The sequence below is a fragment of the Monopterus albus genome, unplaced genomic scaffold (assembly GCF_001952655.1).
Source record: "Monopterus albus unplaced genomic scaffold, M_albus_1.0 scaffold25.1, whole genome shotgun sequence".
Classification (NCBI taxonomy): domain Eukaryota; kingdom Metazoa; phylum Chordata; class Actinopteri; order Synbranchiformes; family Synbranchidae; genus Monopterus; species Monopterus albus.
Window position 1 is genome coordinate 385,544 of NW_018127905.1, and position 23,494 is coordinate 409,037.

The 23,494-nt window shown below is 40.2% G+C and overlaps 1 protein-coding gene across 5 annotated transcripts in view; it reads right to left on the reverse strand.

Annotated features, from left to right (window-relative positions):
- afap1 (actin filament associated protein 1) overlaps nucleotides 1-23,494 on the reverse strand; it is a 105,135-nt gene that overhangs the window by 16,068 nt on the left and 65,573 nt on the right. For all 5 annotated transcript variants that reach the window (XM_020594870.1, XM_020594874.1, XM_020594872.1 and 2 more), the window contains exons 4-8: nucleotides 11,063-11,171; nucleotides 10,665-10,876; nucleotides 10,379-10,558; nucleotides 3,699-3,785; nucleotides 2,386-2,461 (exon numbers count right to left, since the gene is read on the reverse strand). In XM_020594870.1, coding sequence (XP_020450526.1) covers nucleotides 2,386-2,461; nucleotides 3,699-3,785; nucleotides 10,379-10,558; nucleotides 10,665-10,876; nucleotides 11,063-11,171 — 664 coding nt within the window. The remainder of the gene's footprint in view (nucleotides 1-2,385; nucleotides 2,462-3,698; nucleotides 3,786-10,378; nucleotides 10,559-10,664; nucleotides 10,877-11,062; nucleotides 11,172-23,494) is intronic.

Consider the following 23,494-nt stretch of genomic DNA (forward strand, 5'->3'; position numbering starts at 1 on the left):
GCAGGAGAAGACCAACTCGGTGCAAAAGCCATGTTAAATAAATTCTGGTGCTAATTCTTCAAGCTTCATGCATTATTATTAAAGGCTGACCTCTTCAGAGCCAGAGATTCACCTCTGAATCATGAGGCAGATTAAGGGGGAAGGACAGCTGTGATATCTCAAGGTTTAGACCGGGGACCAAGTTGAGAACAATTCTTTGTTGGTTGAAACAACAATACTGACAGCGTCTTACCCCTTATTAAACTCAACTGTTACTACTGTATCGTGCTTTAGGGCTACACCTAATGTTACCTCATGAATGCAGGGTTTTAAGATGGGGATTTCACTCCATAAACACACAACCATTTGCAGATATTGCAACATCAAACAAACTAGTTTTGTCTGCTGTATCATAGGTTTTCATGAGGCCATAGAGATTGTCCAGTTGTCAGAGTGTTGAATCTGTTGACCTGTAAGCTCAGGATCTATTATAATTACATACACAGCATATGTTTACTTTCCTAGTAAAGCCCATGTGTTGTGGTTGGCAGCTCTGGAAAATGAGTTGTATGTGCTAGAAAGTGGACATTAAACTGGGATTGTATTGTCAAACTGCTGATGTCAAGGTAAAGGACATCATGGTTTCTGATTTAGTGAAAGTGGTTTTGTTTGCTGATGACACTACCATATGGGCATCGGGTGAAAACCTACAGCAACTCTCTGGACGGGTTTCACAGGAACTTGAGAAGATAAAGAAATGGTGTGATAGTAATATACTATCTCTGAATTTGGATAAAACTAAATTTATGGTATTTGGGAATCGTAAACTAAATAATAAACTTCAATTGAAAATTGGGGGAGCTAATATAGAACAAGTATATGAAATTGTATTCTTCATTGATTTTACCATTGGGAAATACATACAAAAGCTCACTTCAACCATTGTATATATTACAAAAAAGAGCGATAAGAATTGTGCATAAGATGGGGTATAGGGATCACACCAATGTAGTTTTCATACAGTCTAAATTGTTAAAATGTTTTGATTTAGTGGGATATAAGACTGCAGTGTTTATGTATAAAGCCAGGAGCAATTTATTACCTGGTGGAATTCAAAAACTATTTAATGAAAGGGAAGGGGGATACAATTTAAGGGGTCAGTTAAATTTAAAAATTCATGTTATACGTACAACCAAAAAAAGATTTTGTATTTCCATAAGTGGGGTAAAACTATGGAATAATTTAAGTGTGGACATAAAAAATAGTAATAGAATTGACGAGTTTAAATATAAATATAAAGGTATGTGTCAATCAAGATATATGCAAGAACAGGCTTAATGATTAATTAGATGGAACATTGTGGGTGTGGTGTATGAATGTTAACACTTTGTAATAATTCTTTAGTATATTACTTGTGTGGTGTAGAAGAGAATTATCTATGTAGAGATACTGCTTGCAAACCAATGATGGTAAGATGTCGTCATGGGGTAGGACTGGATAAGTCTGACTTCTTCCTACTCCATTGAAGCATTTACTAGGTATAAGCAAAGTGATATTGGATTAGCATTTGTTGGATATGTGTAAAATTATGTGTGTTGACATATCAACTGTCTTTACGTTTGAAAGAATAAATCAAATCAAAATCAAATCAAGGATGATCATCAAGCTAAACACATAAAATGCACAGTATGTCAATGAACTTTAAAGATGGCCTCCAAAGGGCCCTTACATTGTGGCCCTCAGCTAATTCTGCACAACCATTATTATCAACAGAGCCAGACTTGAGGTCCACTATATTACTCTTATTATGCATATAAATACTGCATCTTTTTCCATCATGCAAATAAAATATACCATTTGTTCCATTATTAACTGTTCTCAGAGTAATAAACAAACATTTCACAAAGGTAAAACAGGCTGCTGGGTGGAGTCAGGGTGATGGTAATGATCATGGGATTCTGGATTCTTCTATATGAAAAACTAGGAGTCAAAGCATGACATGCAAAAGAAATAGGTGCTTAGGATTTATAAAATCAGTGCAATCAGAACAGAAGGGCCACTGCTCCTAACTACTGTGGAACACAGCAGGAAACCCTTCAACGTTTTAAAATTTTCACTTACTGTCATTCCTTTACATGATCCATCAGTGAAACACTGAATCATACATGCTGGGCTCTTACATGTTCTGTCATCCATGGTGGACATTGTTCATGCAACTACCCAGTTTCTATTTTTCTGATTTCAAGATAACCACAAATCACCATTTCCTATGCAGCAGAAATGGATTTTCCCAGGAAAGTCATGTTTGTGTTTACTACAAACATAAAAAAGCCTCTCATGGAGTGGATGTAAATGAACATTAAAATGTTACACATGTTTTTGGTTATTGTTGCTGTGGAGCCCCACCTTGGTCCTTGCAGTCGTTGTGTCCGTTCTCATGGGTGGCCTCACCATCTGAGCTCGGTCTGTCGCACAGTGCCTTCTGGTAGCAGAAATATCATATATAAGAAGGAGAACAGATGCACAAGGAGGTGCAAAGTAAGCTAAACTGTACTTTTCTGAAGAAAGACAGTTCAACAAAGGCATTAATGTACAAACACAGCAGTCTAATTACACCCTTAAGAGCATCTGTAATGTATTACAGATTAACAATTAGGCTGGGCTTGTGTTTGCTGTGCCCAGTTAGGAGCATTTTTCTTTAAAGAGTCTATGATGTGGCTCATTTTCCACCACTAAACACACATGCATATACTGTATACAGATATATACAGGCACACTTATGAACTGAGTACATTATGTCTCCAGCTCTTTACACTGTCCATCCTGTTCCATGTAGAATAAAGTGTTATTTAGCAAATAGCTTTTACTATTATAACTGAGTGTGTTCAGTTATGGCAAGTAAAAAGGCCGTTGAGGGATGGTGCTATATTTGCTGTTTGTCTATTATAGCACGATCAATACAAGGTTATGTGTTACAATTAAATATCACTGACATAATATATGAAGAAAACTGAAGATTGAGACCATTTAATCAAATCTGAACCCTCATATTCAATCTATTTTGGTTTCACTTTGAGCATTTGTAAATTAAGTTGGAATGTTATTTGAAACAGCAGCGGGCAGCTGTTTTAAATGAAAATGCTCCGATAAACCCACTGCCCAGAGAGACAAAGCATACTTGAACATTAACCAGCTAGAGTCAGTCATTTTACTGGACTTGATGGAGACTCAATGTTTTACCTTATTTCTATTAGAAATCTACAGTTGGCCTGCAGCACAACTTAAAACAAATGCTAAAAATTAATTCTTTAACTGAAAAAAAAAAAAAAAAATTCCCCTATGCAACTCATGGTGTAATCATCTTTTGTTTAGCTTAGTATGCAGAATAATGTCACTTTTGACTGCCGGTTAAACTGATCTTCACAACCAGTAGCTCCAACTTCTGCAATGAGCAGCATATGGTATGAAAAAATCTGATACAGTCAATCAACATGTGTGGCCTACTTAATTTTGCATTCTGTAACCTTTTCATCACAACTAGCTCCAAATATTGGCATTCAATTCATAACAGTATTAAGGCTGAAATACTGATAATATGTGTCAAGGTTTCATTATCTCTGCCTAGAGCAAAAACATTAATTTATGGAAAAGTACAACATTCACTGATAAGGTTATTGCCCAATCATAGCAGCTTTAATCACAGGTGTAATTTAGTTTACCTTTTCCAGTTCAGGTTTGTGTACAGGTGACCCAGATCCAACTCCATCCAAGTCTACACTCCCATTGACACATACCTCTCGCATCACCTGGAAAGCATAAAAAAGCACAACATTAACTAATGAGGCTGCTGTTCACATGAAACAAAAGGAAAGTCCACACTTGCCATCATTCTGATCACAGCTGAGGGAGATCAATTCAACTGGCCAAGTGAAATGTTAGGTCCTAGCTGTTATTACATATGGGTGGATCCCTTATTTAAAAATCCTAAAATATTTCCTCACACCATTGCCATGTAATTAAAGCAGCACATTCTTTCAGCCTAAAAAGTACGTCTGGGGTAATGCAATCCACATGTATGGTCACCTCCCTCCTCTCACATCATACCATGCTTTTGAATGGCAGCCAAAGAATCATAAAGGCAATACAGCCCATGCATTGCAGTAACTACTAGAGTTAGAGGGTATGCATTCATGTGTGGTAGGAAACGGTGAAGAGGTGAGGGTCTCTGGTACACACGCTGGACACCACAGAGGGTTACTACATTCATTAAGTCCTTATACAATAAGGCCCACTAGGGGTGAACGAGATCTTCAGGGCTTTGAATGAGGCGCCAGTGTATATTACAGTGACCTTGCTGGACCTCAGGCCTGGCAACCCATCATCAGATCTGGCAATCCTAAGCATGTGGCAGTGACAGGGGTGTGTGTACATGAGTGCTGGGCAGTGAGAAATGAGGTTTCAGAAGAGCAGCTGTATCTGCAAGTCAGCTAATGCACTGTCTGACACACACACACACACACACACACACACACACACACACACACACACGCACACACTCAAACGTCTTCTCCACAAGCATTCTGAACCATCTCTGGCCATGCAGAGCTGCTCAGCTCATTGGTTTTGGCTTGGAAAGAGCATAATTGGGTTTCGCAGGGGAAATGACAGGCTGCGGCTCCATGGTTTTGGCTCAGAGAGTAGCTCAGAGGCCAGGGAAGCGGGACAGACTGCAACATCATATCCATTTCCATTGCAGAGTTGTTCTGCCAGACTGCACTACTATGTAGGTCTGATGATGTATTACGAATCAACCTGGAGGAGGTGGTGGGACTATATGAAGCTGTTTGGGATGCTGAAACACCACCTTCAATGAAAGGAGTATTCAGACAGTAAGAGACCACACATCATATTTTATGCTATTACTATAACCTACATACACTGAACAAACACCTACAGTTAAATGCCAGAAGTTTACATACACCTTAGTCAAATATATTTAAACTCAGTTTTTCACAACTCCTGACATTGAATCCTACAAACATTCCCTGGTAAGTTAGTATCACTACTTTATTTTAAGAATGTGAAATGTCAAAGATTTATTTCAGCTTTTATTTTTTCGTTACCAGTAGGTCAGAGGTTTACATACACTCAGATAGTATTTGGTAGCATTGCCTCTAAATGGCTTAACTTGGGTAATACGTTTCAGGATTCCTTCCACAAGCTTCTTACAGTAAGTTGCTCTAATTTCAGCCCATTCCTCCTGAAAGAACTGGTGGAACTGAGTCAGGCTTGGAGGCCTCCTTGCTCTCGCACGCTTTTTCAGTTCTGCCCACAAACTTTCTATTGGACTGAGGTCAGGGCTTTGTGATGGCCACTCCAGTACCTTGACTTTGTTGTCCTTAAGCCATTTTGCCATAACTGTGGAAGTCTGCTTGGGCTAAGTGACCCATTTGTGACTGAGCTTTAACTTCCTGGCTGATGCCTTGAGATGTTGCTTCAACATATCCACATAATCTTCCTTCATCATGGTGCCATCTATTTTGTGAAGTGCCCCAGTTCCTCCTGCAGCAAAGCATCTCATGGTGTTTATACTTGTGTAGTATTGTTTGTACAGATGAATGTGGTACCTTCAGGTGTTTGGAAATTGCTCCAAAGGATGAACCAGACTTGTGGAGGCCCTCTTTTTTTTTTCTGAGGTCTTGGCTGATTTCTTTTGATTTTCCCATGCTGTCAAACAAACAGGTGCTGAGTTTGAAGGTCTGTCCACAGCTGCACCTCCTATTGACTCCGATGATGCCAGTTTGCCTAGCAGAAATTTCTAAAGCCATGACATCATTTACTCGACTTTTCCTGGCTGTTTAAAGGCCCAGTTGACTGAGTGGATGTAAACTTCTGACCCACTGGAATTGTAATGTAGTGAATTAGAAGTGATCTAGCTGTAAACAACAGTTGGAAAAATTACTTGTGCCATGCATAAACTACATGTTCTATGTTTGTTAACATAACATCCATAGAGTGGTAAAAAAAACAAACTGTTTCAATGACTTCAACCTGAGTATAGGTAAACTTCTAACTTCAATTGTACATACACAACAAATCAGCATAATTTAAAAAAGTATTCAGTGCCTTTATTCACTTGAGATATATTGTTTATCTGGAAAAACATCAGAAAAGAAAAAAACTCATTATAATCAGCAATCAAAAACAATTCTGACAGCATATAATAGGGCTATTGGCTGCACTTAACATACACCGCTGATGCATAAAAACAATGGTGAGGCTTTTTTCTTTTATATTTTTTATTATAATTCCTTTTGTTAAGGTTTTTCGGTGTATATTTATGCAGTGTGTGCTTCAAAAACCTGTGCTATTTTAATATCATTTTCAAAGGAAAGCTAAACTGAAGTGTCATGGATTGTATTTTAGCTTTTGCCTTTCTGGTTAAAATTATGGCATTTATGAATTACTTATTGAAAAATATGAGGGGGGATCCAGACAGAGGATAATGTGCAACAAAGGTTCCTGGCTAGACGACCACAGTTTACATTCAGCACTTGTCATTAAGTTTTGCTGCAATTCAATATAATACGGTTTTTAATTTGTGCTGCTCCGTGTGTATTTTCTTGCTGTGTTTTTGGTTATTTTAAAGACCCAGTAAGGAGCAAGCACTGCAAACTAGCATAAGCTACAACTCAGGTCATACTGTAGCAGGAGGAAAAAGAAGAGTAGTAAGAGGAGGACAAGGGAAAAGAGGAGAGAAATGCATACAATTTCCAAAAAAACAAAAAAAAAAACACTGGGAAGATTTAGGAGAATGAAGTAAGGACACAATATGGACATGTGTGTTCCATAAACACATCATTAGCAGACGGTGTCTGGGAGAATCATTACTGTAAATAGGGGTTTTGGAAACCCACAAGCATTCTCTGAGCTTTCCCTTTACCCTGCCTTCTCTTCTTCTCAATAGACTCCTCTTCTTTTTTCTCTTGCTTCCTCCTTCACCTCACTCCCTCTTTCTTCTCTTTCCCATTCTTTACCACCTCTTTTGCTTTCCACCTCTTATCTCCATTTGTTAATTGTGATTTCACATGGCTTAACTTGAGTCATGATCACACTGTTGGCTGGGTGATTCGACAAGGGTGGGAAATTTTATAAGAAAATTTTATTTCCATTATCCAAATATGTCATATCAAATGCAAGAATGGCTGTCAGAATGGCTGACACTATATGTCTGTGGCTAGAAGATGCATTTCAGAGAGGTGGACAAAAAAAATAAAAAAAAGTTGAAGAAAAAGAGGTCAAGAGACAAGGAAAAGTGAGGGGAACATTAAATACATGAGTGACTACTTAATACCCAGTGGTCCTAGAAACAAGGTCCAAACACAGACACAAAGACATGCTAATCTCTCTGGCTGGGGGCCACTTGTACACACCCTGAGGCTCAAGGGAACGCAGAGCAGGCCAGAGAACCTACTGGTGTTTTTCCATCTGCACAAGAAAGCCCTGCTGAGCAGCTCAGCATGGTTGTTTCCACTGCACCATCATATGCATTGTTTATCTTCTGCACCTTGATCATGTGAGGGCGGAAACATGTTATTTATGACATGAGACATCCTTTCCTTCATCTGAAGCATCCAATCACCGATGATTTCTGATAAAGGGGTGTGTCAGTTCTCAAAAAATGTCTGTCTGTCTCATTTATCCTCTGTCCTGGCTCCTCCAGCATCATCCTTGGAACTCACTCCTCAACCCTCAGGGCCAACATAAGAGAACTGGAATGACTTCCTGGTTGACCGAGGACATAGGAACAATCTTATAAGGGACATGAGATGCAACCATGTGGTTCGGTGTGGTGCTACTAGCTTGCAACATGAAGCTCTTGGTGCTAGGCATTATTTTAACCTTCATCAGAAAACCAAGTGAGAGACTCCATTTTCAAATCTTGCTGCAATGACATTATGGATAAAAAGTCAATGCTGGATGTTTAAGGATTTTCCCTCAGTGCAACATTTCAGCCAATCAAGTCTCAATAAGCCAGCTATGTTAAAGGTGAAGCTTGGCCTCACCTGGCCCTTGGCAGAAGCAGGACCACCTGAGCCCAATCCAGCACGATTGTCCCCTACTGCTAAGGAAAGTTAGAAATGGAGGCCAACCCGTGCCTGTCCAGCTCAGCTTGATTAAAGCGGGCTGACCGGTGCTGATGGAAAAACATCATAGCTCGCCACTGCTCTGCTGCTAATGATGCAAATATAGCACATGGGCTGTAAATCCAGAGCTGTTGGCAAAGGAGGGTGTGAGTGCAGAATGCTGGTCAGTTGGGTGCAAAGACTGATGATTGCAACAGCATGACGAAATACATGTGCATCAATTAAGCACAAAAAACACCGAAGCGATTATGACAGTGAAAAACTAGTGTTATCAGCTTAGTATATTTCCAGTACCCAGGCACCTCACTAAATAGGCACCCAGACGAAGTTTCTCCAGGCAACATTAGTGCAGTCATTACCACAGTCATTTACAGAGTCTTGTATATTTTCACAGGTCTGGCTGCGACTGCCTGCAGATACCCTGGCCCTGACAAGCTTACCTGCCCCGGCCGTTCAATAAACAACAGCCAAGTGCTGTGTGGAATGAGTAATCGAACCAAGAAGAAAAACTGTTTTGATCTTTGCTTCCTGACAGCCATAAACATGAAACAATTGATACTTCAAGAAAAAAAAGACAGAAAGCAAACAATAATGCAATAATAAGTAAGAAGACTGGCATTTACATCAATAGTCTTCATACATTTTTTAACACGACTTTAGGTGTGAATGAAATACTTGCCCCTGAGCCCAAAAGTAGGAACAAAGCACATAAAAGAAAATACACAGACATTATAGGAATATGCCACACATCCAAAAGTCCATAATATTTGTGCTTTGACTTTTGGTGGCTGCTTTGTCCCTAGGGACCATTATACAAAAAACAATCAAAATGCAGAAAAAGGGGAATCAAGTTGGCAAAAGCCAGCGGGCAAAGAAAACAAAAGAAATTCTGTGAGATTCTCAGGAGAGCTGAGGAGACCAGAGGTGAGGAGGAAGAGGAGGCCATGGGGTTTCTTTTAAATCCAAAGACCAGATGAGGCCCGTCTTTCCTCATGTGACTAAAATAGAAAGAGCCCAGAGGTGCTGGCACTACACTAACAACAAATCTAGGCAGGGGTTAAAAGCAGAAAGTACCGGAGCCTATTTGATGTCGACAGGGCGGGTTTGTTTTGCAGACTTGTCAAGCAGCCAGAGGGAAAGATCAGAGATGGAAAGAGAAAACAAGGGGGGTGAGAGAGACAGAGAAAGAATGTGAGAGAGACAAGGAGAGAAATCAGAGGGCTGCAAACCAAACATCTTCACATCAGAGTGAAACCTGTACAGCTACTTGTTCGTAACACCTCACTAGTTGTACAATATCAAGAAAAGTCCCATCCCAAACAACAGAAGCCAAATTACTGAGAGCTACACACTTTATTCAAAATGGAAGTTTTAGTGCATCTAATTTCACCTCACTGACAACAACTTCTAAAAACCTAAAGGCAGATCCAAAGACTTTCATCAATGCACCACTAATGCTGACAACCAGCACCTCAATTAGCCACATGAGATCATGTCTTTTGGTGACACTATGGTTACACTGTTAGCTGTCTATTTTACAACAGCACTGAAGGAGATCGAGGCAGTGAGAACTAATAATTTAGTTAATCTGAGTCATAGAAGTGTTTAAGACAACTCTCGCTTTGTACGAAATTTGTCAAACTGACAAAAATACCCCAAAATCTAACAAGGTTAGACTGACACTAAAATCCTTGGCTTATTACAGTAGCTCTGATTAAAATGACTTAATATTAGATCTTACTTATACTATCTCAATTTAAGAACTCATCTGTTCCAGAGCTTTTGATCTTAGCACATCGTCTACACTAGCAAATGAATTTTGATCAGTTGTCACAAAACTGTACTGTATACAGAACAGACCTCTCATCCATGTTGGCTTCTCAAAAAAATATTTGTCTGCAGATGAAGACCAAGTAATAGGCTCAAAGTTTCAGAGCAGGCATTTAAGAAGACTTGTAGTGGAAATGGTTTGTCATGTGCTCCAATGTAAAGCTAAACTATTAACTACAAACCATGGAGGGCAGTGTTAGCAGAACATACATTTACTGAGTTTGTTGCTGGTTTTAGTCACTTTAGTTGAGTGTCTCATCAGCTGCTGTTTTCAAGTTGAACAATGAACTGTCTAGAACTTTGAGCACTGTTCTGCTCATCAGCATGGAATCACATATCTGTTCAGACTTTTTATGCATTTATGAATTATGGTATGAAATGTGGAAAACATGTAACAGCGTTTTGGGGGCTATTCATGTTACCTTGAGCCACTGTTCTGCCTGTTCTTTGCTCTGCACAGCGAGCACCAGAGCGTCTGCTCCCTGGTGGACGATCTTCAGCTCATGCCTCTTCTTCTTGCCATCTTTGGGGACGTGAGTGATGCTGCACCCTGACAGGGTCAGCTCCATCTGGGGTGTGTGGTCTTTGGAGGACTTGTAACACTGGAGGAAGAGAAAAGGGACACGCTACACTGGAGGAAACATGATTCTGCTGTAATGTTATCCTGCCTGTTATCTGTGTTCCCATTCACTCACATTTATCCCTTACCAGCAATTTGTTATCCTTGATGACACACAGGAGTTTGGTCCACTGTCCGAAGCGTTTTTTGCGCAGCAGAAATGCACAAATCCGAGCGTCCTTCACCAGATCCATGGACGCCTCTTCAGACGGCCACTGGTGACGCATCTTCTGGCCCTTGCCATCTTCCTCTTCCTCATCGTAAGACTCATAGGAGCTGCTCATGGCATCTGAGTCATAGTCTGAGAGGGAGGTGCACATACAAACTGTATCTTATTTCCTATTCATTTAAGAGTAAATAATCACAAGTTTTAGAAAAAAAAAGGTGCCACTTCCTTTCCTGCATGTCCATTAACTACTATGTTTTTATGGCTATGTGTAAGTGTATGATATCAGGGACGTGTGCTTTACATCAGTTTGTCACTCACTTGAGGTGATGTATTCAGGAGCCTTTCCAGGACTTAAAGGAACCGCTTCCTCATAGTATCCTTCTGGTAGAGAAGAGCTAGGCAGTGGAGGAGGGCTGCTGTTTGGAGACTGCAGAGAGAACAGACGTTTCCATTTATTCCGCTGAGAACTGACTTGTTTTTAGTCAGCTGACACGTCAACTGCTTTCCCTGCTTATGCTTTAACTAACATAACTTTTCCAAGTGTTTAAACTGTCACTCCTACATATTTCACATTATTAACATTTCAACCAATAATATAATGCTATTATATTATTAGTGTGTCATTACATTTTCTTAATTTTTTGGGGGGGGTGACTGTGGTTCAGTGGGTAGAGCAGTTGTCCTCCAACCAGAGGATCAGAGGTTCGAATCACAGTGCCTGCAGTAAACAAGTCAAAGTGTCCTTGGGCAAGACACTGAACCCCCAAGTTTCCCTCGATGGTTAGAGCCATCAGTGAGTTGGCGCCGCAGATGGCTGCCTCGGTTCTGTACCGGAAACAAATTCCTTGTGTGTAACATACTTGGTCAAATAAAGCTGATTAAAGGGCAAACAAGTATCAAACATCCAAACATCTACCACCTCAGTCTTCTATCTTTTGCTGCATCTTCCACTAATAGGGTGTGTCTTTATGGCACAGAACAGATTTTTGGTATGTGCCACTGAAGCAGTTTCCTAGACAAAAATGTACTCTAAATGTCATTAATCATTATTTTGCTGCTTTAGTTAACTGGGGCGATGCTCCAACTAGGATGGTTACCAAGGCCATCCAGTCCCTAAGCAGTAGTCTTAACCCCAGCTTTATCCAGCTGCTACCTGTGCAAGTGATGGTATGCTGCACCATTTAAGTTTAGCATTGTGGTTTACTGTATGCCATTAGGAAGGCTAGAGAGAATGGCATTAACATAAATCTATATTAAAATGTATACATTTTCTTCAAAAAGCAATTGAAGCATATTGTACGTTGTTAGCTGGCTACAGCTAATGTAACCCACCACAGAACATAAAAAGACTACCTCTGCTGTTTTGCACAAACCCAGTACATCCCCCCTTCTTGTTGTATTACATGTAAATCTGCTGCTTGACTGGTTTTACTGTCATATCTGCTGCTGTTGGTCACTTGCACTACTGTCCATGTGCATCTCAATCTCACAACCACCTACAATCTTCTTGTTATTATTTGCACTACTGTTACTGATTGTACAGGGTTTGAGTCATAGCCTATTAGGTTGTACCATTTAGTTTTATCCTAATCACTTTGATTTAGTTTTCTTATTCTTTTTTTATTCTATTTTTACTCTACTTTTATTCTATTTTAGTTTCCTAAATGGTATGGCATTCAAAACTAGGTGAGAGTGAAATGGTATTTTGATTTTCTGCATGTCCTGCACATATAGTGAATTGACAATAACAACTTTGATCTTGATCTTAAAGACACAAATGTAAGTAAAGATGAATTATAACAGTGATGAACTTTCATCTTGAGAGTCCTCAGTGTTGGTGACAATGATCAAAAATGATTATTTGTCTCCCCAAAGGCAATTTACCAAAAGTCAGGATTGTAAGATAGGAAGTAGTCAGATGCAATGTGGCGTGAAGAACAACCTTTCTTTTGATCAGAGCAAAGACGGTATAAGGAAAGATATTTATGATCTTTCCTTTGCAGCGCTTATAATTAGCCAGTGTCCACTCAACACGGGCAACCACTGTGCTAAGACAATGTAGACATTTCACAGCTAAATGCAAAATATGAAAAGAAAAGCTGAGAAATAATGAAAAAGACAAAAATAAGGGAGTGGCCAAGAGATTTGCTGGTTTACAAAACCTAACCTTAAGTCATGTTAGTTTATACATTAGCTGTAGCCAGCTAGCAATGTACAATATGCTCTAGCTAAAACTGATCACAAAATGTGCTGTTACTATCCATCAGACCCATCTTTTTCCCCTTTCATCTTTGTATGTTCATGAAAAGCCTTGAAATAAGAGTTAATTCTTGCAACATTATTAAAGTTTCATTTTGCGAGTTCCTTTAATGTTACTAATAAAGATGGCTCTACTCGATTCAGGTATGCTTTCAAGTCATGAATGTGGCACTGAGGCAGTATGAACAATCCTAAGACCCTCAAACTGAGGGAGCTACATGGAACTGGACCTCAGACATCATTCATTTTATTGGTTACACCTGTGCTTTTTTTTGCTCTAATGCAATGTTTTCCAATATGCAATGTTTGATTTTGTTTACCTCTAGAAAGGCAAGTTTTGATTCTACTACTGTCAAATGAAGATTCATCCAGACTAGGTAGAACTATAACTGGATTACAGCATGAACCACCAAAAGCAATGTTTCTTCTGGAGCCTTACTGTAATAAGCAGCCTGCACAGGCTGCAAGCCAGTGCCAGAGAGACCCAATCAGGTGTCAGCACTGCTGTGACATCAGCATCCATTGCTGTAGCAACGTGGAACATTCAGAGTTTGGCTGATGTGCCGCCTCGAAGGCTAACTTCTTCAAAGAGTAGAAAGTATGTGTCACTGTGCCTTGACAGAGGGCAGTCCAACATTAAAGCCATTCTGTCATAATTATGGTCTTGCTGTGATGAAAGAGAACTGTTGAATTTTATTTTGGCAAGCATACCAGCGATTCAACAGAATGCCAAGGAAAATCTATTAAGAGTATATGACACGTCTTTTTTTTTATGAAAATGATCTGTAATTTTCTTAGTAGTAGATCCTATGGTAGCTTTGAGTGTGCAGCTGAAAAAGCACACAGTTTTTATGTTAATCTGAATTTTAGTGAGTATGAAAATGTGAGTGGAAATAAGCAGTCTGTTAGGGTGGGAAATTAGTGTTGATCTTATACCCCTTTGGATTTTATACCCCGTTTCTGAGCTTTCAACCAATTTCTATTGGCTTCCTCAGTATATGGAATTAGCACTGACATAATCACATGACCTAAGCAGGAAACAAGATAACATTTGGTTTCATCTCCCTTCTATGACCACTAGTCATCATCTGATCAAAGTTCTGTACTTTATGTGAGTATATTCCATTCAATGAGGGGGTCATGGGGCATCGAAACAACTCTCAAAAAAGCTAGTAAGTACAACTAGAGTTTATCACAGAAGAAGCCGGTAGGTGGTCTGTATTTGTACCCCAAGAACACTGCAGAATGATGAATAAAACAAAGTAGCCAACCATTCATGAGCATCCATGAATCTCGTAAACAGCCTTGTCACATCTCCAGGGTACAAACAAAGAATATTTCTGATAAACGTTTCGCAACTGTATTGGCAACCAGTGGTCTTCTAGTCAAATGGTCATAGGAGGGCCAGTGGTGCCTGATGGTCAACTGTCAGCTTAGTGTATCAGCACCATATATGGAAAACAGATGTCCTCTGTTTTAAAGAAACACAAATGTTCTTGTGGTGTTGCAATGAAATTACATATGTGAGTTTGAATGTTTTTTTTCTGCAAAGTGACTGTCAAACTGGTAGTGATAAGACATAAGACAAAGGGAATGTTTAGATCACTCTCTGCACAGAATACACCGCTATAAAATGCATACTACACAAGAACCACCCTCTGCATAACCAAAGCCTTGCTTTTAAAACTTGTGCTGCATTATCACCAGTGTTCCTCAGTATGTGCAGATAAAGGGCCCATTAGCTGAGGTACAAACAATAAAATCATTGGTCAAATCCACAAATATCCAAAGTTTTCTGGGACTTCCATGTTACCCGTCGCCATCTCCGAAAACCCCACTTGTACTTATGTGAAATCAATTGAGAAGCGATGGCCCATTTGTTAATACAGTATATAAGCCAGGTCAGCGCTATAATATCAATAATAAGGTGGGGTCAAGTCCTAAAGCACACAAATCCATGAGATGAAAACTATTCTGATAAATGCCAGGCCTGTAACACCATCCAGCAGTCCATTAAAATGTTTAAACTCCATGAATCTGCTTTCTCACACTTCACCTGGTTCTTAAATCAAATCTTTGTCTTCTTTCACCCCCTTTATCAGTCTTGTATGACTCTGTTGCAGAAAAAAAACAAGAGACATCTTAACTTGTTTAGAATCCAACTTTTCATACTGTGGTTTTCTTCAAACAGGACCTTTAAGACTTAAGCAAACAAATGGGTCCTCTAACGCACTTAATTCAGTGTGCAGGGGGGAAAAAAAGTCAAAGATCAGTTTCTTCTTCATCTTCTGCCTCCTTACATCCCCTCCCCTTTGCTAATCCTCCTCTTTATCCCATTTCTTTCTCTTTTTTCATCTATAAGTCAAGCGGCGAGCCAGGCCTCTAGCAGAAACCTTATCGCATCTCCTTAGGGGGAAACAGCAGTTTGGTGAACTCATTTCTTGGCAGGGATATGCTGCCCCACTAAACTCCAGCACCACCAACATTCTCCTCTCTAGCCCAGCCCTAAGGAGAAGGAAAAAAAATTCCTGTAAGAGGAAGGCAGAAGGAAAGAAAGGTCAAGAAGTGAAAAGAACAAAAAGCACACAATAAGGCACAATATCAGGTTTGAGAAGTGGATGTGAAAGTGGACATGTTTGCACTGCAGGAGGAGACTGTTTATATGATGTCTACAGCTTTATCTCACGTCCCACTGACTTCCTTTAGAAAGTTTGAGCAACAATAATACAATTAATAATCATGCAGAAACCTGAAAGCTCCATGACTGCAGCAGGATACATTACATTACACTCCAGAGAATGTGAGCCCACTGCTCTGCTATGTAGTGACTCAAAGCTTAGAAGCACTGGAGCGAGAAGTGTGTTTGCACACGCACAAACACTTGTATACAGACATACACAGTCTGGCTTTTCCGTTTGCGTTCATTTCCTGAAACAACAGCATGGCTATATCATACAAGTGATCTGCAGATCAGTGACACTGCAACTTCACTATGGTCACACAATGCAAACGGCCCCCATAGTGACCATACACACACACACACACACACACAGTATAATTGTCTACATGCAAAGGTCTATAGTTCTCTGCAGGTTACCTCTAATTCAGAACTAGATCTCCAAAACATCCACTCACTGTCTTAATATCCTCTCCAGTACACATCTGGATGGGGGCAATCTTCATCAACCAGTTTCTTTCAACCTGGCTCTTTAGCTGCTAAATGCTCCACTGTGTTCACCTCTGTGCTTCACTTCACACTTCTCTAGACTTAAGAGTTTCATGGGAGTTTTCATGTTCCCATATCAAGAATACATTTTCTTGAGGAAGCACTGCTACAGTCATCCAAAGAGGAACACATTCAGGTCATCTGCATGAATGCAGATCAAAAAATGTCAGAATTCCACAATCATAATGTGTAATTAGGTAGTGGTGAAGCAGTCCTGACCTTGGTTTGGATACTTGGGAGTAGGAGGTTTGTCTGCTGCTCTGGCCCTGGCCTCAAACTCACATCCAAACATTTATGCCAAGTATCCATTTTCGCATTGCGTAGGAGGACTGGACTTGAATAAATGTTTCTGCCACAGTGTCAATGGATAAACTGAGTAGACACGGGAAAGCCTCTCCCTTAGTGTAGGAAAGGATTTAGAAAGGAAAAACTGCATTTCCCATGATTCTGGGCAAGTGACTTAGTGTATAAGCACATACTGTATGTTTCCAGGTACCAGCCCTAATGGATTTTTTGGACTCTATTTTACAGCAAACAGAATGAAACCAGTTTGACTTGTAACCGCTCCTTTGATCATTTAATAGGAGAATTCAGGGCTATTAATTTTCACATAGATATTGGCAAGTGACAGACAAAACTCCTGGGCGGGCTTTAATGGACAGTGTTACAAAATGACTGGTTCACTGATAAGAGGTGAAAAGGCTATGTACAGTACATAAAAATGTAGAGAGAAAATACTATTCCCAAGGTGTATTCATAGGGGTTCACTAGTATTTTATTGAATCGGACACCATCTTGAAACCAGCTTATCAAATTCGAATCCTTTTGAATCACTTATCAAATCTGATTAAGAAATTTGTTCGTTTAAAAATATTTTTATTTAACTTGGCACAGTAATGACACACATTTAAACAGTTTTGCATAACAAAAGATGCATTTCAGAATTATCCATGTTGATAAGACAATTGGTCATTTTAAAAGTGATTATAGACCATTTACCAGACAGCCTGATACTGACTGAATTATCAAACCTGGACATTCTCCTTAGCTCTCCTCATTGACCCTGCCCTCACTCATTAATCCCATAATTTCATAGTGTTGAACACTGAGGATATTATTTAGGAAAACTGTGAAATGTGAATTCATAGCTCATACAACACTATTAGGGTACAAATGTTGCATCAATAGGTTTTAGTCCATGTTATTAAGTTTCTGCAGTACATGGTCAATGTTTTGATATAGAACTGTTTGGGGGGGATATTTGGAGCAATGTACATTTTTGTTAAAAAAAAAAAAACTGCATCTGCTATAATTAGGCAAGATTCTGTTAATGAAAATCTAATAAATTTCACCCACGGGTGAAAGGTTTACTTAAAGTTTTGTTTATCCAGAGGAAGGTTTTAGCAGTACCACCCTGCTTCACAATTATACACATTCACATCTGGGAGCTGCACAGTGCAACCACAGTCTTCTACTGTTCTCTGGTCGCCTCTCTACTTGTGCAACTGGAGGTTAAGTACCTAGCTCAAGGTCACATGGATGGTAGTTATTTGGGGGGGGTTACTCTTTCACTTTCCCTGACAATATTTTTGCAGCTGGTCCCAGTTGCACCTCTCATTTCCAAATTATTGCCCCCATGTTTTTCAAGCACATGTATTTTCACAGACAATTCAAGTGTTGACCAAATGTTTCAGATCAGCTGTTGCTGTATCAGCACATCTACTGTACAAACACCTGGAGGTTCATCAAGAAGCATGCAAGTATGATCCTTGTCCAAAAACCTGTCAAAATCCTGCAGTAAAACTGAAAGGCACGGAAAGGAGAGATGGGAGAAAATGTGGACAGAAGACCATGCATATGCACACCACTTCTCCCCATACATTCTGTGAGGCTTAAACATGGGGTCAAGCTAAAGCAATGGGTTTTAAATTGATGCCAGACTGCAGGAGAAGATTAAAGCACAAAGAACAAAAGGCTGTGGTGGTAGCTACCCACCAGCCTCCAGGTTCACCTAGTATGTCCTGCCTTTGTTCCAGGACAGCCTTGACTGAACTAGCTTGTAAAAGAGGGGACTTGACAGTTCTTTCTCAAACTCTGCTTAAAGACAATATGTCTAGAATATTGTTGTTTGTAGCCTTATTGCTACTAAGCTAATAGAAAGAAAGTCACTTTTGGCTTTTCCCGTTTAGGGGTCGACACACTGACGACTCGTATGTTGACATTTGGCACGTGTTTTAAGCCGGATGCCCTTCCTGACACAACCCTGATTCAAACCCGGGCCGCAGCGCCAAGAGTGCTGCGCCTTAACCACTAACCTACCAGGGACTGCTACTAAGCTAATAACTTTCTAAATGCTCCTTTACAGTCCCACAAGTGTCCATTTAGCCCTGTGTAACCTACAGATGTTTCCTAAAAGCACATATTTTGCTGCAAATCATGCCCAATAAAGTCAACTGTGTATGCGAGCGTGTGACTGAAATACAAAAGGACTGGGTGTACCCGGAAAAGCTCCACAAATGTGAAATTTATGCTCCAAGAGAAGAATTTCATTGCTTGTTTTTAATAACAAAAAAGCCTACAAGAATAAGAGTAACGTTAAGTTTGGCATTTTTTGTTGGTGCTTTTGCAATTTGACTGATTTTTGTATTTTTGTTTACATTTGACAATACTTTTAAAATATTTAAATGTGACATCTGTCAACACTGTTTTGTTTTTAAAAAGTCTACTACACATACCCACACCCACTCCTATGTGCAATTTAGAGTCACCAATCAACCTAAGCTGCATGTCTTTGGACTGTGGGAGGAAGCCGGAGTACCAGGAGAGAACCCATGCACTGCTGTGCCGCCTGAGAAGAAACAAGAAAACAAAAATATACACTGTGAAACGCCAACACACACATACTAAATCTGTCAAAAAAAGAAACACCCCAGCTCTGCAGGACTCAAGGCCTCAGCCAAGCAAACCTCTGCGACACACAAGCATTCCACCTCTCTGTTTATACATGAACCACCCATGCTAGTGTTACCTCTGACAAGACCAAACCTTTCTCACAACTCCCTTTTCCTCCTTCCTGTGTCAGGCCGGAGAGTTAAGTATGTTTTTGTGGGACAGGTGCATTCACCAAAGCGCCGTTACTGGCGGATGTGCTAGCTTGCCAGCTAAGCTGAAAAAATAACCAGAGAGTGAGACCGGGTTGGGTATTTCCTGCATTTTTCTCACCTAACAATGAGGTGTAAATGTGGGTCAGCAAAAGTCAGTGAGAGCTGGTATGAGCTGTGCGCCCACAGCTTTGGAAAGGGTGGAGTGGCCCTGCTATCCCTGGAAGAGAGCCCTGTAGATCCATATCTGAAATGGAACTAGTCTATTGTAATAGAAGTAAGTGAAAAGTCGTATGACGGTGTCACAGTCTCAGCCTTGGCTCTATCTCTGTCCTGTGTCTTCCTTGTCATTTCTGCCTGCTGCCTTAGTTCTGTCTTCCTGCTCTTTCTACCTGCTCCACTCGCATAGATACAGTATCTGTGACAGAAGGGATATATGGACATATACAGAATCAAAACTTCCTGAAGTCCACTGTCATCTCCACTTTGAGCGTGTTCAGCTCCAGGTTGTTGCGGCTACACCACAGGACCAGCTGCTCAACCTCCCGTCTGTAGGCAGACATCATTTCAGCTGTCATCTGCCTTTGCAAGGATATTCCCTACCAATAATCACACTTGGAGTAGTAATATGTGCCAATGCAGCAATCCTTAATTTTACCGCCTTATTGTCAAGATGGAAAATTAGATACTTTTGTAGTTACAATCAAAGCCAGGGTACATGAGCTTGCAAATATAGCTCACCATAAAGTGGAACAAAGAAAACTCAGACTGGACTGAGATCAGACACAAACCCTTCAATATTACTCTCAAACAAACACAAGTTAGAATTTTAGCAAATTTTTGCTAATTTTTATCGATCAACCACTTCTTAATTTGACTGGGCTCAACAGTAAACTCTGTAAGTTCTCTACCAGACTGCAGAAATAGCTTCAGTTTTCCCTCAGTGCATTATTAAGTCACTTCAATTTCATCATGAATCAGGAAAAAAGATCCTGGCATTGTAAAAAGCCTTTGAAAGCACATGAGTGGGAGAAGACAAAGTTGTGAAATAGGTTTTCCATCCATGCTCCAGTTTCACATGAGGGACTTTTTCCAAAGAGTGTTAGTGTAAGCAGGCTGAAACGGTTCTGGCCTCAGGAATAATCATGCTGTGGGCATATGTCACAATGTCTTGGTGAAGTCCCATTGCACTTAAGAGCTAATCAGGCTCCAGTTAGCCACTTGTTTGGTTACCCCAGTGACAAAGTGTGATGCCTTTCAAAATGATCTGTTAAACAAACTCATGTCCTGCTTCAAGTCAATGACACAATAGCACTGATGTCACTGCTGTGGCTGACCAAACCGCCAAGTGGGGGAACCCCACCGAGGAAATAAGTAAAATCCAAATAAATAAATAATTAAATAAAGATTTATCAGCACCAAATGCAGAACAAACCATGCAATGTGACAAAATCCAAAAGCAAATCATTTCTAAAGATGCATAAAAGAAGGACTGGTTCAACTAAAACTGTGTGATCGCAAGCCAGTTCTTACTGCGCATGCAATCCATAGCTTGACACAGCACAGTGACACATTTTCTTGCTACACTGTGTCTCCCCTACAGGCTAGAAAACATTTGGTTTGGCAAAGTCCAGCAGGCCTACATTTATTCCACATACAAGGCTGCTGGTCCATGGTCACCAACATGATCATGACTTGCAGTGGATAAAAAAAAAAATCCTTTGAGAAGAAGGTGAGCTCAAACAACTGAGCTCACTTCCAACCACCAGTAATATAAGATATATAAGAGTGCAATTAGACTCTGTGTGTACAGTATTGTCTACATCCAAACACAAAGCTTGGGCCGGGTAGCATATTTATCTTTGAAAGCGCTAAGGGAGGACGGGGGGTGTCTGAATCAAAATGAGGAGGGGAGGAAATGAATTCCAAATGGGACCCAGACTCCTGCAGATAATGCAGCTTGTGTATATACAGCATGTCCATCACATGAACAGACGCCCATAACGCGTGTCTGTCTGCGCTCCAAGTGCGCAAAAAAAGCAAACATGAATGATGCATGCTGTGAATCTGTAACGCGTACACGATATAACACACATCGATATGTGTGTTAGGTGGTTGCAGAGTGAGGGAGGGTCTGTTTGGGGGAAGATGAGGGTGGAGAAAAGGAAGGGCCAGGGGAGGGGTGAAGGGGGTGGCACTGCTCTCCAACATCAACACAGATGGAAATCATTTGTGCCTCCACAAGAGGAGTGGTCCACACTCTGCTCAGGCAGAGCTGTTGCGGAGACTCGCACGCCCATAGGATGCAACTGATGAGGAGGTGACAGAAGCATTGTTATGTTAAAGCATTAGCGCCAACGGCAGTTGTTGGTCTCAGCTCTTATAAAAATATGAGGATTTGCTGCTTTGTGTCACTGCAAATTGACTAAGGTTCTGGACTAAATAGCTGAAACAAAAAAATGGCAGTTTTCAATATTTTCAGACATTTTAATGAATCAAATCCATTAACCTAAACAAAATGACCACTGGGTGTGGTACAAGAGAACATGTCTGCTGACAACTTATGACATGTTAGAACTGCATGCTTTTATTTTACACCTAAGACACCACAGATTTAAGTTGTTTAAAAGATGGACTTAAGTCAAAATAGTTTGTATGTGACCCAATCACATCTTAACATAAAAGTTTAGCTGTTCCAGATGGCCGCTTGAAGGGAGGGCAAAAACCTGCCTTCTCAATGAAGGGCTTGACTCAATTAATTGGAATAATTGAGGGATAACAGCACACACTGTTGGATTTTCTCCTCAAAGGCATTGCTAGTGTTACACTTAGTTGTTCACACAAGAAATGACTCAAGTTGTGTGAAGAATTAAAACAAAGCTTTAGAGAAAAGCTCAAATCTGGATTAGTTGGTTATCAAATGTTAAAAATTTTGTTAAATTATTTTTAACCTCAAAAAGATGGGATGGAAGGGTCTTCCAAGACAATCCAATGTGCAAGACAAAAATAAAGGCAACCAGGCCATTATCTGGTCTATTTAAACATCTCACTATGTTCATCTTGTGACAGCATGAAGTATGAACACCACAGAAAAAGGCTCCTACATGCTGCAGACAACTAAATTCTTTAAAAAGACTTGCTGTTTTTCTGCTGGATGTCTTCAGTGATGCAGCTCCATTCTCCATCTGGAAATCAATTTGTTTGCCTCAGTGCAGCTTAATGGAAACACGCATAATTTACATTTTATGTTTCAGGACTTTTCTTAAAGTTACATGACAAGTGCTTGGAAACTGTTCATGTGCCTGAGGCAGAAGGCTTATTGATGACAGGAACATATTTCATACCAAAGATAAAAGAGCAATATTAGTGTAATATAAATCTAGGATATGAAAAGAGACAGACAAAAAAAGAACGAGAGAGATTATTGGAGTCCTACAAGACTTAAATGGGATTTTTTCACATTTAGTGATCATTATGATACAGTATCATTAGAGCCAGGATTTTTTTGCATGTGCTTAAATGTGTGTACGCGTTCCAGTGTGACATGTAACACATTGTAAAACAGTGCAGCGATCCTCTTCCTTATATTACTGAAGAGATTTATGAGGTGAGAAGTGTGGAGAGGATCACACTGACGTGAAAAGATCCTGCTTGTCTGTGAGTGTATACAGTGCGTGTTGCTGAGCAAACCCACAAGTTTAACTTTTACTATAACACTGTGCACACCACCCTGCACCCATAGCTGGATCATGAGGTGCTTTGTGTGCGACAACATCAGGAGGAATTCCTGACCACTCTTAGTGCTGTTTGGGGATTCATCATTAGTACACTATAATTTAAAATTCTTCAATATCATCTTATCTTACACAGTATTGTCCTAAATAAAAGCTGTTTTACCTTAAAATTTAAAATGCAAAATGTGAGCATTGCTTTGAAAGATTAAACATCCATCCATCCATTTTCCTCCGCTTATCCGGAAACGGGTCGCGGGGGCAGCAGTCCATGCAAAGATGCCTAGACTTCCCTTTCTCCAGACACTTCCTCCAGCTCCTCCGGGGGAATGCTGAGGTGTTCCCAGGCCAGCCGAGAAACATAGTCCCTCCAGCGTGTCCTGGGTCTTCCCCGGGGCCTCCTCCCAGTGGCACATGCCTGGAACACCTACCT